Source organism: Macrobrachium rosenbergii, chromosome 41 (genome assembly GCF_040412425.1).
Source record: "Macrobrachium rosenbergii isolate ZJJX-2024 chromosome 41, ASM4041242v1, whole genome shotgun sequence".
NCBI lineage: Eukaryota > Metazoa > Arthropoda > Malacostraca > Decapoda > Palaemonidae > Macrobrachium > Macrobrachium rosenbergii.
The window spans coordinates 74081161-74096974 of NC_089781.1; the positions used below are offsets into that span (position 1 = coordinate 74081161).

The window sequence follows — 15814 nt, forward strand, 5'->3', positions numbered from 1 at the left end:
TGGGAGATGGTATTCACTTATACCTCTTGTGGCCGATTGGTTAGTGTGTCACTGTAGTCCTGATTCCTCGTCCGTCGCTGGTTCGACCCCACGGGACGGTGGACTTATTATCAACTAAAAATTCCTCTTCGTAACATATATGAAAATATATTACTTCTGAGGTAGAGTGAATTGATATTAAAGGACGTTTGTGGCTTTCTGATTGTATATGAATCACGGTGATGTGATAAATAGTCATATTATGGCCACGCAAGTGACAAACGCACTACACGGTCAACATGGCAGAGGTGGGTGGATATCGCTCCAAACGCAAAACACCTGAGTTCGACGGGTGAGTTGATGGGAGATGGTATTCACTTATACCTCTTTTGTGGCCGACTGGTTAGTGTGTCACTGTAGTCCTGATTCCTCGTCCGTCGCTGGTTCGACCCCACGGACGGTGGACTTATTATCAACTAAAAATTCCCCTTCGGTAACATATATGAAAATATTTTTACTTGGAGGTAGAGTGAATTGGATATTAAAGGACGTTTGTAGCTTTCTGATTGTATATGAATCACAGTGATGTGATAAATAGTCATATTATGGCTACGCGACAAACGCACTACACGGTCAACATGGCAGAGGTGGGTGGATATCGTCTCCAAACGCAAAACACCTGAGTTCGACGGGTGAGTTGATGGGAGATGGTATTCACTTATACCTCTCTTGTGGCCGACTGGTTAGTGTGTCACTGTAGTCCTGATTCCTCGTCCGTCGCTAGTTCGACCCCACGGGACGGTGGACTTATTATCAACTAAAATTCCCTTCGGTAACATGTATGAAAATATATTACTTCTGAGGTAGAGTGAATTGATATTAAAGGACGTTTGTAGCTTTCTGATTGTATATGAATCACGGTGATGTGATAAATAGTCATAATATGGCTACGTGCGACAAAACGCACCACACGGTCAACATGGCAGAGGTGGGTGGATATCGTCTCCAAACGCAAAACACCTGAGTTCGACGGGTGAGTTGATGGGAGATGGTATTCACTTATATCTCTCTTGTGGCCGACTGGTTAGTGTGTCACTGTAGTCCTGATTCCTCGTCCGTCGCTGGTCTGACCCCACGGGACGGTGGACTTATTATCAACTAAAATTCCCCTTCGGTAACATATATGAAAATATATTACTTGAGGTAGAGTGAATTGGATATTAAAGGACGTTTGTAGCTTTCTGATTGTATATGAATCACGGTGATGTGATAAATAGTCATAATATGGCTACGTGCTGATAAAACGCATTACACACGGTCAACATGGCAGAGGTGGGTGGATATCGCTCCAAACGCAAAACACCTGAGTTCGACGGGTGAGTTGATGGGAGATGGTATTCACTTATACCTCTTGTGGCCGACTGGTTAGTGTGTCACTGTAGTCCTGATTCCTCGTCCGTCGCTGGTTCGACCTCACGGGATGGTGGACTTATTATCAACTAAAATTCCCTTCGGTAACATATATGAAAATATATTACTTCTGAGGTAGAGTGAATTGGATATTAAAGGACGTTTGTAGCTTTTTGATTGTATATGAATCACGGTGATGTGATAAATAGTCATATATATATATATATATATATATATATATATATATATATATATATATATATATATATATATATATTTTATTATATATATATATATATATATATATATATATATATATATATATATATATATATATATATATATATATATATATATATATATATATATATATATATATATATATATATATATATGTATGTATATATATATGCCCTATTATACAAGGTCAGATAGGGTCATAACCTCCTTCCACATCTGTTTTAAGAACAATGCCATGTCAACTTTTATCTCAAAGACACCATGGTATCAATGGCCAGCCTGTGTACTGGGTGAGCACATTCTCTCTCTCTCTCTCTCTCTCTCTCTCTCTCTCTCTCTCTCTCTCCTCTCTCGTTATCGAAGTCACTAGCTGAACTAAGGAAGAATAGCAAAAACTTGACTACAAAAATATAATTTATTCAGTAATCTAACATGGCAAGTAGATTGGGACCAAAATAGGAATGATGTGGGAATATCTGCATCTCAGAATTGTTAACCCAATTAGCCAAGTAAGAAATATAGTGTTATCAACCTCCACCAGCTGAGTCTTTACAAGAGAGTCAAAACAAGTCAACATGGCCATAGTCATGATAAGTCACATTCCCCTCCATTTATATTGACCTCTATTCAGTACATCTGAGGAAACAAAGGGAAAAACACAACTTTTAAAAACAGGCACAGAGAAAAATAAATGTGGGATGTTTTCCCATGTTACCAACCCCAAAAGAAATGCACAAAATTAAACATGGTAAAAATCAAACATCAATAAAAATCAAAGAGACATAGCAGGTGAAAATAAAATGAATAAATCAGTACATGTTAAACAAAGTTGATTAAACCCATTCATGTTTTTTTGAAAATAAAGTTCCATCTCACCTCACAGGCAGTCACAAAATCCTCCAGGGAAGCTGATCTGAGCACAAGGGGATCAAATCCTGAAATGTCTAACCTGTACTCAAATTCAATAATTCACACCATGTATGACACGCTCATGAAAGCGAACGAACGAATGCTCTAACCGGAACTTGACGACTTCCGTTGGCATGGCCAGCGCATCACCCAGGGATGTCCCCCTAGGAGAAGGTACAGGGATAACGCTGTGTTCCCCATGAAGGTGACCTACAGAGCACTTGGAATTTTGGCGTGACGATCCGATGAGCAGCATCGAAGAGGCGAGAGCGCTTTAGCCTGAAGGTATCTGATGTACTATGGCATCAGGTAGAGATTTGGCAGCTTGCACAAAAAACTGCCGTGAAAGTCTTCGTAGAGGCCACTTGAACTCCAGTGGGAATGTTGTAAAGTCACTGTCTGCAGGTGTCTGATTATGAACAAGTGACAGTTCACATCCTAACAGTCGATGTTCCTAAGAGCAAAAATCCTACTGTCACAGACGTGAACTAATGTACACCCTGACTTATAATTAATAACAGAGGACTGATACTGACCACCCAAAATATAGTCTCTACTCCATCCCATGTCACCATCAAACCATCAAAAATACTAGGAAAAGGCTGGATAATAAAACTGTGAAATAATTCAATATCACTAACAGGAACCTTCACAAGCAATCCTCTATCAGACAAGCATACTTTCAAAATCCCCTAACAACGATACAAATTTCCCCCAGTGAAAATTATTTGTGAACCATAAAGACATGCTGCATTTTTCGAAGTAGATTCCAGGGCCCCCAGTGGTAAAATATCCCCAAAAATACACCCGTTAGAAGCAGCTATAACTGCTTGAACCTGAGTTTTAATCCCCGTTAATAAAGACTCTGCTTCTTTCGCAACATTAAGTCTCCCGAACACCATCAACAGTAACCAGTAATCCATTCAAAGATGTCCTCAATTTCTCAAAACCTTCACGCAAGTTATTATTACTGTCTCGTAATGCTGTCAAAGATTTACCTTGTATAGCTAATTCCGCAGCCACTTGTTTAACCTTCACTAAGCTTGCAACTGACACACTAGCTAACGTCCTTATAATTACAAAAATCACCTTTACCAAAAAGAACCAAATATATTATATAACCATAAAAACCATTACAATGACTCTAACACCTCAAAAGATCAGAAAACCAAAAATCATCTGCGAAATGTAATCTCATAAAGACACAAAACCATATATAAAACCATAACGCCCTCTTATGAAAGGAACTAACCACCTCACTTTTTTACTTTGGGATAGACAGCCACCCCAAAGGCTACGGGCAAACAGAACTTCAGCATCCCCAAAAAAAAAAAAAAAAACAAGAAAAGATACCTATAACTAACCAGAGCTCGAAACCAAACAAGAAAACAAATACAACCTAATCACAGAACTCTACGGTATCCTTTTGCACCTCATTCAACATATGTGCCCTCAGCATTGACAAAATTCCAACAAGTAATCACGCCGAACCACTGAACTTGCGCAGAAAGAAAGAAAAAAAAAAACAACAAAAACACATCAAAATTTCTACGGTATCCTTTCGCACTTCATTCAACATATGTGCCCTCAGCATTGACAAAATTCAAACAAGTAATCACGAGGAACCACTGAACTTGTGCAGAAAAAAAAAAAAAAAAAAAACAGATCAAAATTAGACAAACCAAAATCTATAAAACTCCATTGACAAGCATTCTTCCATGCTCAAAACCCACAAATTACGTTTCTGTGAAACCCGCAAACAAAAACAAAACAAAAAAAGAGAATAAAAGTACTTAAGAAAAAGAAGAGAGAGAGAGAGAGAGAAACAACGAGCACATCAATTTCCCTTTAAGCTGTCTCTTGATCTTAGATATGTATATCAACCTGGACAATCCCGTTTTTTCATCTCGAACAACAAACCTATTCCCTTTCTTTATTTCCACAACCCAAAATGGACCCTCAAACCTAAGCCCTAATTTATAATTCAACTAATTCCTGACATTTATCTTCATATAAACCCTGTCACCAACAGCAACTTTAACATTACCTGGCTTTGAATTGCTCTTTCAACCATTTCCTGCATCTTCAACTCAAGATTCCTAACAAGGCGAGCATATCTCTCCTTGGCAGTAGAGACCAACAGTCTAACTGTATGAGCCCAATGAGACGGAATAGCCAAAGACTGCCTCAGCAGGAGACACCGCAATAGTATCACTAACCACATTATTAATGCTATGCCAAACCTGTGCGATATACCGATCCCAGTTCACATCATTAGCCCGTACAGTGACTCTGAGAGCCTCGATTACCTTCCTGTTGACCTGCTCACATAATCCATTGGCTTCAGGTCTATATGGAATAATAGTTACTTTCTGAATTCCCATAACCTCCGCAAGACACTCTAACGTCTTATTCACAAATTTTCTCCCATTCTCTGTAATAAGTATCTCAGGAACCCCATAACAACAAATAAACTCCTCAAAAAACCCAACTGCTACCACTTCCTCTGTCTTATGCTTCAAAGGGAAAATCCCTACAAACCTAATTAATTCATCTACAATAACCAACAAATATCTGTGCCCATAATTAGACTCACAGAAATTGTAAAGTATGTCCATATGGACATGCTGGAAGGGCTTATTGGGGATAGGAAACGAACCCAATTTACTTGAAGTAACCCTCGCTGGCTTGCATGCATTGCAAACTAAACATCCCTTCACAAAATCCTCCACTGATGCAAGTATGTTCTTCCAAAAAACTTCCCCCATACATTGTGATAAGTCATCTCAATACCCAGATGTGGACTACCAAACCTACAATGAACAATAACCAAAACCACATGTACTAGGCTCTTTGGGACAACTATCTGCGTTGTGTCTCCTTTATCCTCACTGCTCCTCAGCTTATATTTAATTTTCCTAACTAACAAATTACCCTCTAACTCTAGACCCGCAAAAGGCAACCTATAACCCTTTCTACCTAATTCCCATCTAAGAAACGCCTTTGTGTCTGCCAAAATTTCATCCTCATCCTGTTTAGCATCCAATAAACTAATGTCCCAGTCTATGCAATCCCCAGATACATAACAAACACAAGAACCATCTGAATCATAAAAACTCCTTCTAAGGGCATCAGCTACAACATTATGTCTACCTTCTGTATACCTAAGCTTGGCATCAAAATACCTAATTGTCAAAAACCAACTAGCTCTCGTAGGAGAAAGATCCAGCTTATTGAAAAGATCCAATAATGGCTTATGATCTGTAAGAACCTCAACTTTGTTGCCCAACAACATCTTAAAATGAACCAAACTAGACACTACCCCGAACGCCTCTTTGTCCGTCCTGCTCAAAGACAACTCATCATTCCCTCGCGTCTTAAACTTCCTACTGTAGAACGGGATACAATGCAATTTATCCTCCAATTTCTGCATAAGGCAAGCTCCTATGCCTTCGTGACTGGCATTTGTCACGAGCGTGAAAGGTTGCTCGAAATCTGGAAACTTCATCACCTGGGGACTCATTAAAGTCTCCTTAATTTTCTGAAAGGCCAACTGTTGCCTCTCACCCAACAAAAACTGCACATTCCTCAACACGTCCATCAACGGAGATGATAGGGTGGAAAAACCTTTCACAAATCTCCAGAAAAATCCCACCATGCCCAAGAAAGAACAAATCTGCTTCTTATTTTTAGGAGTAGGAAAATCCATGATCGCCAGAACCTTGTCCCCTTATACCCTGACACCTACCTTAGAAATGACATGTCCCAAATAAACTATCTGCTTCTTCAAGAAATCACACTTGGCTAATTTAATTTTCAAACCAGCTAACCTAAGTCTCTTAAGAACTTCTAAGGACTTCTAAATGTCCCTCTACAGAATCAGTGGCAATCAAGATGTCCATATAGACGTAAACAGCCTTCCCTAACAATCCATGCAAAACTGTATTTACTAATCTTGTATAAGTCATAGGGCTACCTGACAAACCAAACGGCATCCGTGTAAACTCACAATGTCCCTTGATATATATATATATATATATATATATATATATATATATATATATATATATATATATATATATATATATTCTTAAAATATTTATACTGTTTGACCTCTTTCCTTGATTCAGTAGAAATATAAACAAAAACAAAGCAAAGAAAGCACAAAATCTTTCTCTTTGTAAAGCACTTTAGGGAGGCAAGCCAGAGAGCTGGCTGTTTTTTTTCAAAGAACACCAACCGTCATCGAAGGATTTGAAGTTTAGTTTAGGGACCTATTCAACAGGGTAGGTTTTACCAGGGCCACCTTTAGTTAGCATGTACCTTAAGCTCACTCTTCTATGTCCTCTGTACTGGCGAGTTTTTTGTCATTTTTCAGGCTACCTGTAGGCCATCAAGTGGGAGGAGTCTTTCAAGCAAGCACCCATGCATTTTGACCCAGCTCGTCAGTCCAGAAATACCCTTGAATGAGAGCACAAGCACAGTGTCTCTCTTTGGCCTCCTCCCTTTGTCCTCCCCCCCTCTTGTGGAACAGCCAGGGAAATTGCCTTTTCAGTAGACCCAGGGCTTCTGTTGCAATTAATCACTGCACTATCTACTTCACGGTAAGTCTGAAGATGACAATTGCTCCCAGGTCCTTGCTTTAGACCTCCCCCTTATTTCCTGTTTCAAGTTTCTCTCTTAAATAGTCACTGACTAAAGAAATCCTAGTAAAATCATATCCCATTTATGAAGTCAAATATAGGAAGTACAATTATTGTTGCCTAGTGAGATTGCATAAAATATCCTCCATGGTGTTACGTAATATCCTTGATCTAAGATACATCCTCTGCAGTCAATTAATGATAAGTGAGAGGTCCTGGAATTTGAAGTGTTATCTGGATAAGTCTCTTCCGGAATCGGGCACGCCTTGGAACCTGGCCATAATCTTTAGAGAAGGATTAGCAACAATGTACTCGAGCCCTGTGCTTGAAATTGCTTATATGCGCGTCACTAAAGTTCATCACCTGTTGCGACATCCACTAACTTATGTTGAAATGTCTTGTGTCTGAAGTGGGACGAAGTCGGAGCTGTAATTAGCTCCCATAAGATATCAGCTCACGTTTTTATTTCTTTTCTTTCCGTTGAACTAGTTGTTTGAGTAATGTTATTTATTTATTTCATGTCTTAAGAATAAATCAATATATTCAGTAACCTAGTTTCAACTGGCGACCGAATCTAATTAAATTAATTAACTGTCTTTCTTGGTAACTTTTGGCCTCAACTGACAGGATTATGTGGGTCTTACATAAAGCAAGGCTATATAAATCACAGTAATTAATAATTAAACTCATCAGCCGAATGACCCACGTAACACTGGTCGATCTTGCCCCAGTCTCTAAAATTCACAGAGATAAAGAACCTGGAATCAAATTAAGTATGAATTAATTCAAAGATAAAAAGTCAGACCATATTAATTTCATGCTAAATTCTCCTAAACAAGGATACAGGCCAAGATAAGTAAAATTAAGAATACCAATGTTATAAGAATAAGAAGAGTAGGTAGGCAAGTGTGCATTAAACGAGAGCAGCTATAATTTACAATTTACAACAACAAGGAAACGTTTACTGCATTCGGATACCAAGCCAGCCATTCCAGTCAAGGCCGTGTAAGTTACCAAGTCAAGATTTAATATTTTGCTATTCACTGGCCAATGATTAATGCATGATATTAATCTTTGAATTAGTTAGCTATTGCATATCAGTACTGGGAGGGCGTGTGTCTAGCGCTTCTCTCGTAGGATAGGACGGACAAATTTACACAAGTCCATAAAGGTTTCTTGGTAAAAACAGCAACGTTGTCAGCTCTACAGGGAAGGTCACTGACTGAGCGTAACGAAGAGAATTACTTTCCCTTCGTGCAAAATCATATAAAATTTCCTTGCCATTAATATCACAAATGAACTGTAATAGTGTTAATTTCATAATTTGCCTTTTACATTAATGTAAATCAGGCCAGTAAGGACGTCACGGGTCCATTCCTTTGTACCTTGAATGGCCTAGTAGTAAGCATGGTAGATGCTTGTAGTGTTTAGTTCAGCACTGAAAAGGAAAAACACAAAAGAGCAAATCATAACAAATTCATTTTCTGTCCTTATAACGTAAAATAGCTTGCATTTGTGGTATATTAAGTTATAACTTGTATTCCCACATTGGCTTCATTCGTTTTGTAAGAGGAATTCGAGTGTTTTGTGCTTTTTCCCATTGTAATAAACATCAGGGAGGTGGGAGTTTGTGTATTCCTCTGCCAGTCAGTCTCCCTCTTCTTTGCTTCCAGTAAGGCGGTGTGTTTGAATCATCAGCTGTGTGATCACGTGACCCGTCTGACATTCTGGGGAACAGGTTGCCTGCGAGCCAGTAGCCGTCATCTTAAAACCTTGTTGTTATTGTTAGTTATTGTTTACCTGTGTGACGCCACGAGTCACGATTAATGACTGCCTCATCTACTCCACTTAGCAAACCACCCGGTGTTTCGAAATTACAGCCCCCCCCCCCCTCCCTGCTCCACAGAACAAATGGAAAGTTGTGAAGTTTTCTGCTATAGCCTATCTCCAAGTACATTAGTTTAAGTTTCTGTTAAGCTATTTTTCATTTTACATTTCTTGTATTTTCAGACTGAGTGACGGAGTTAGATACAGCCATGGCTAACGACTTGGAGGAAATCAGATGGATTAACCGAATCTGAGCTATAACTTTCAGAGAGGCCAGGGATGCTTGCGCATCCTTCATTTCACATTCCTGAGTAGCTAAATACATTAAAAGAGATGAATCCTTTGTTAAAAGAAACTGAAACAAAAATTCATATGACTGTCATCGCAAAAAGAGTGAGAATCTTGGAAGGCGTGAAGTCCTTTCTCAGGAGTCAAAAGACATCATAGCTGAGGCAGTGGGTAGACCAAGAAAGTCTTTACGTTAATTGGCGCTTGTACTAGAAACAAAAAGGGGAAAGAAGAGAAGTTATAGTGCTGTATATCGTGAGTTGAAAAAATCTGGTATCAAGCCATTTCATGTTATCAGCAAACCCAACATCACTCAGAAACAGAGAGAAGACTGTGCATGGTTTTGTGGTTCATTTCTTAAAGATTGGGATGAAGCTGACTTTCTGCATGTTGCCGCATCAGGATGAATTCTTCATTTACACAGTCAGGAAGCAAAATCATAAAAATGACATCATTTGGGCTGCAAAGTTGGGTGATATCAGCGATGACATGCGCTATCGCCAAGTTGTGAAATTTCCTGAATTTTTTTTAGAATTTTTCTCTGTTTCACAGCCAAACTGTTAATGTGGATTATCAAAGAAAAAGGACAGTCATGGAATGGCAAATACTTCAGAGAAACTGTGCTTACTGGTGGAGTATTTCCTTTCCTCAAATATCCTGAAAATGTGTTATCTGTTAAAGAAGTCACATTTTTGCATGATAAGGGACCATGTTTCAAGGCTCTTCAGACACAGGAGCTGCTTCGAAACAGTGGTATCGATTTCTTCTCATCAAGTGAATTTCCAGGTAGCTCCCCTGACCTTAATGTGTGTGAAAACATTGGTAGTATCTTAAAGGATCATGTTGAAGTGTACACAGTGAACTCTAATGGTATACCAAGCCTCGACGACCTGCGAAGAGAGGTGACCAAAGTGCTCAGGGAAAGGTAGTTTGAGTCTCAGCTTTTTTGCAATTTGCTGAAATCATACCCCTCAAGAATGCAGACTGTGGTACAGGCAGATGGAGACCACACAAAAATTAAATACTCAGAGAGAAACTTAAAGAAATATCTGTTCTGAATTACTTTTGTTTTTGTCCATATCAATTTTAGTTTATGCTGTAGAGGCGGGGGGTGTAATTTCAAAACACCCTGTACTTTGTGTTGCGCATTACCATACTCGCAAATCTTGGAGAAAAAAATATATACTTCAATATTATAGGGTAACTAGGTATAGGATTTAATACAGCAGATAAAAGAAAATTAATAATTTAGTCAGGGAATAACTTATTTAGCAAATATAAAAAAAAGTTCCTATACAAAATACGCTTTCGCAGGGAATTATATAAAAAGGAAAAAGAACTTCATAATATAACCATACTTATCAGTACAAGACATAAGACGCAATGGTAATAGGGCCAGTTGATATTGGCAAGACAATCCATTAGTAACATAGCCCAAGTAAGAAGTATTTCAAAAGAAGAAACCTGCTAGTGTGCAAATACAATTTTACTTATTTACTCAGGCAGTGCGAACTTCGCTTGCTGGATACTTTTCTCTCTCTCTCTCTCTCTCTCTCTCTCTCTCTCTCTCTCTCTCTCTCTCTCTCTCTCTCTCTCTCCTTTTATCCATACACGTAAGCTTTTAAGATATCTCCAAAGTGCATGTGCACCGTCTTCATTGAAAGAACGGGCTGACATAGGAATAATTAATTAAAACAAAACAAATACTGTAAAAAGAAACACATCTGTCCCACAAATCGATGAAGATAAATTAGGATTAACCATAGTTATAGAAAACTATCAGCAATGAGTGGGGTCTGTTATCCAGACTTAAGCATAATCATTAACTTTCCTCCCTCTTCATGAAAAGAAGAAGCACAGCTGGTACTAGGAATTAGTCACCCACGAGGGCAAAAGCAACCAAAAGACATTGATTTTCCTTTTCCGAAGTGCCACTAATCTGAGGCACTGTCACAACCTGAAGAGCTTATCTATCTCTTTCTTCTTACCTTCCCTTTTTCTCCTACTTGTTAGTTACACCCTGCTTGGCCAGAGTCCATTTTCCCCTCAGTACAATTAGTTGCACTCAAGTCAAGTGTTGATTCCTAGGAACTCACTGGCACCATAGTGTCACCAAAGAGAGGAAAAAAAAGAAGAAAAAGTCCTTTTGTGATTACACAAGCTACACCTGTACCTAGAGATACAGAGCGCCATCAGTGTGACCTTTGAATGGCACATTCAGCCACTGTGCCACCTTATTGAAAAGGTGCCACACCACTTAAGTGTCACCCAAATCTGAGGGACACTTCCTCATTTCCCAAGTACATCCAGTCAACCCAATTAGACGTCCTTACCTACCAGAATCATGGTGACAGACAATTACAGAGCCTTCATGGATCTGGGGAAGAAGGCAGGTCTCACGGGACCAGAACTCACCAAGTGGGTCAAGGAACAGCTGGATGACTTGGCCAAGCAAGAGAAGGAAGAAAGATTGAACAGCAGAGTTATGAAGCAGAACAGAGGAAGTATGCTGAGGAACAGAGGGAGTATGAAGAAGAACAGAGGCAGCTGGAAGATGCAAGAGAAGAACCGAGAAGACAGCATGAATTAGCCCTCAAGGAAACTAAGTTGGTTCTTAAAGAAAAGGAGCTCGAACTGGAGAAGGCTCAAAGGGAAAATGCTGAGGCTATGGCTATCCAACAAGCCTCCAACCCCACACATGCTGCACCAAATGCACTGATCTCAAGCATTAATTCCCTAGTCCCCAAGTGGACTGAGGAAGAGCCAGAAGCATGGTTAGAGGAAATAGAGTCGCTCTTTGAAACTACAAAACCACTGAGACAGAAGGAGAAGCTAAGTCAGCCCTCCTCTCACTGGAGAAGAGTCAAAGAGGCAACATCGTAGAAGTTCATAGGGTCATAACGAAGGCCTACAAAATAACCTCGGAGAAATGGAGACAGCCATTCTGAGGTCTTGCCAAGGAAGTCGGCTGGTCCTGGACTGAATGGGCCTGTCACAAGTCCCAGTCTGGTACTCGACTCCCTGTCGTGCAATACCTTCAAGGACCTATTCAGTCGGACCATGCTGGAGGATCTTTCCAATGTGTGCCTGGGCCCTTTGCTGTGTATCTCAATGATAAGCAGCCCACCACACTTATGGAAGCCTGCCATATGGCCGATTCATGGGAACCCTACAACCACCCCTACAGCACATCTCAGCGGTGCATAGAGCCACCCGGGTACCTTTCAGGCTCGACTCGCATGAAGAACGGATTGCCTAGCAAGCCTATGTGCACCCACTGTAAGAAGTTGGGGCACACTGAAGCTGAGTGCCGCTACAAGCTGGGGAACAATAAGCAGCCTCCTACTAACAACCAGAACTCTGCTCCCTCTACATCCACCCAACCCTCTCCACCAACAGTCACTGCAGGTAATCAATATATTAAGTAACCTAGTTTCAGCTGGTGACTGAATGTAATTAAGTTAATTACCTGTCTTTTTTTGGCAACTATTAGCCTTAATTGATAGGATTACATGGGTCTTAGGTAAAGCAAGGCTTTATAAATTACAGTAATCAATAATCAAACTCATCAGTCGAATGACCGTAACTATACGTAACTATATATATATATATATATATATATATATATATATATATATATATATATATATATATATATATATATATATATATATATATATATATATATATATGTATGTATATATATATATATATATATATATTATATATATATATACATATATAAACTTCTTTCCCTCTCTCCTACCGTACTCTAACATAAACAGAAAAAAATGGACATAGAGTATATTTTCCGATGAAATAGAACACTTGTCAGTGTATGGTTGTTATAATGAGTACATATGTACAAGTGCATGACGTCATTCAAAAGTAACTCTGTTCAGTGACTTTCTTTATGTAAAGATGTATTCTGCATCTTTCTTTAGCAGATCTTCTGTTATGGTTTTGCGTGGCAATAAATGAAGTACTGAGCGTCCCGGGGAAAATGAAAAACACTTCTCAATTTTCGCTCCTATACTTCTAGGAAAAAAAAATTATTAAACTGACAAAACAGGAATATCGCAGCATCAAACTATGCGGCAATTAGGAAGCCGATGTGAAAAGAATAAGCCGCTTAAATTCACCGGCTGCTTGTTAGTGTATGGTGTTTGGCAATTTTACCACATATTCTGTAAGTAAAAATTTTGCCACACACACACACACACACACACGCACACACACACACACACACACACACACATATATATATATATATATATATATATATATATATATATATATATATATATATATATATATATATATATATATATATATATATATATATATATATATATATATATATATATATATATATATATATATATATATATATATATTATTCAGAAGATGAACCCTATTCATATGAAACAAGCCCACAGGGGCCATTGACCTTGAAATTCAAGCTTCCAAAGAATATGATATTCATTTGACAGAGGTAGCAGAAGACAATAGGAAATATAGAGGGAAGAATAGGTAAAAATGTAAAATACAAGATGAATTGTTTTCAGGCAGTAGTGCGTTGCATCTGTGCTTGAATTTTTGAAGGTCCAAATGCTAATCATCCTCACGTAGACTTTTCCATTATCCAACTGTGTCGGGACGAAAGGACCTCTGGAAGTGAGATGTTCAACAGCTAGGCACATGTACTGCATAATCCTACTGTTGTTCATCAAATCTCATCTCTGTCGGCAGGGAAAGAGGATCAGAGATCAGTTGTGAATGTGAAACATCTTTGTTAAAATACAACATATGAAAAACTGACAAGAGACCATTCGTCGAAGGTCCAAGGCACAACTGCTACTGTTAGGAAACATACGTACTACCACTTGCCACTGTATCGAGAAGAGATCTCTGGCAGAAGCATCCACACCGGAGAACAGTATTCTAGTAAAGGATGGACAAAAGGCCTAAAACAATTATCATTGATTTTATCATTGTCATAAATATGGGGCCTTACATACAATGCCTAACTTTTTGCGGCAATTTATGTCACTTTCGTTATATATAGTCTCATTAATAGGGCGACCACTTGGAAATCTTAGCTTAATAATATTATTATTTATAAATAATAATTGCCAAAGCCTGGTAGCTCGCTAAATAAAATTTCCTTCCTTGACCTGACAAAATTATTTGTTATCAAGTTAAATTATATATATATATATATATATATATATATATATATATATATATATATATATATATATATATATATATATAAGTGATATCTTCCTGTTTATTTCCTATATATATATATATATATGTAATTATACCTTTACTAAAGCTGTTAAGTGGCAAGATTTAAAGAATTAAAGTCTAGCAAGTATCCACGAAAGGTTACGTTTACGGCGTCAATAACCTAGGTGTTGTGACGCCAGTTTTGTAGCTATAATCAATCAATCACTCAAGTTATTTTCCAAACTCTAGTTGAAACAGAACGCAGAAAGTGAGGGTGACCATTCAGTGTTGGTATTACTTATGCAATTTATACCCTTTTGGGGACGTTATCTGATCAGGGTTCTTGTCTTTTTTTAGTTCTTTGGCTCACACGCTAATGCCATGGGTGCTAGAGAACAAGGTTTTCGATGCAGGTTGTGTCATTTGTTTTATCAGAAAAAAAGAATATTAAAAGTAAGTGTCCAGGTGTATCTCCTGGTATATAATAAAGGACTTACAGGAATTTTTAACAATCGGGAAGTATTTCAGGAGTTCAAGCGAAAATGTAATGCATTACTACCCTAATACTATTCTTCTTGTATTTTAATACATTTTTATCTATTTATCTATTTATTATTTTATTTTATTTTAATTAATGGTATCTCTTCTTTCTGTATTTCTCTTTACTTCCTCGTACTACTTCCTAATGAACACCATATTCCTTGGAAGCTTGAATTTCAAGTCGATAATAATAATAATAATAATAATAATAATAATAATAATAATAATAATAATAATAATAATAATAATAATAATAATAATAGACTGTGCTGAACACCGTATTAAGTTTTTATTTAGTCTTAACAAGCTCTGGTTAGACCTTCTATTGAAGTGCTTCCTTTTTCACAATAAATGTTTTCCCACTAACACATAAGGACTTCCAACAGTGCATTATGTTAAATATAATTTGAGTCAGACATAAAAAATTGGTTCCCCGCAGGGTGTAGTGCCGTCAGCGCACCTCACGAGGTATACTGTAGGCATTACTGTGGTCTTTTGCAGTATCCCTTCGGCCCCTAGCTGCAACCCCTTTCATTCCTTGTACTATACCTCCGTTCATATTCGCTTCCTGTCATCTTACGTTCCACCCTGTCGTAGTAATTGTTTCAACATTATTTTCAGCGATAAATGACCATACAGGTCCCAACGCTTGGCCTTTGGCCTAAGCTGTATATTCCACTTCCTAAATAATTGCTTTGGAAAATTGAAAACTTACTGAATATTAAAAAGTTTTTCTTATTTTA

General features: G+C 38.1%; 1 protein-coding gene across 1 annotated transcript; it reads right to left on the reverse strand.

The window, feature by feature from the left end:
* Positions 1-2812: 2812 nt before the first annotated feature.
* LOC136827222 (uncharacterized) lies at positions 2813-6247 on the reverse strand. Its single transcript, XM_067084993.1, has 3 exons — positions 5332-6247; positions 4782-4972; positions 2813-2992 (listed from the first exon to the last, which is right to left on the reverse strand). The coding sequence occupies exons 1-3, from the start codon at positions 6245-6247 to the stop codon at positions 2813-2815; spliced, it is 1287 nt and encodes a 428-aa protein (XP_066941094.1).
* Between the last annotated feature and the right edge of the window lie 9567 nt (positions 6248-15814).

Bases quoted from the DNA above. Each gene is read 5' to 3' on its own strand.
- LOC136827222 (XM_067084993.1), bottom strand. From the start codon at position 6,247: ATGGATTTTCCTACTCCTAAAAATAAGAAGCAGATTTGTTCTTTCTTG. The intron at 4,973-5,331 runs GTATTGAGATGA...TACTTATTACAG, and splicing joins GTTTGGTAGTCCACATCTGG to AGAATGGGAGAAAATTTGTG. The intron at 2,993-4,781 runs GTTTGGCATAGC...TTTTGCTCTTAG, and splicing joins GGGATCGGTATATCGCACAG to GAACATCGACTGTTAGGATG.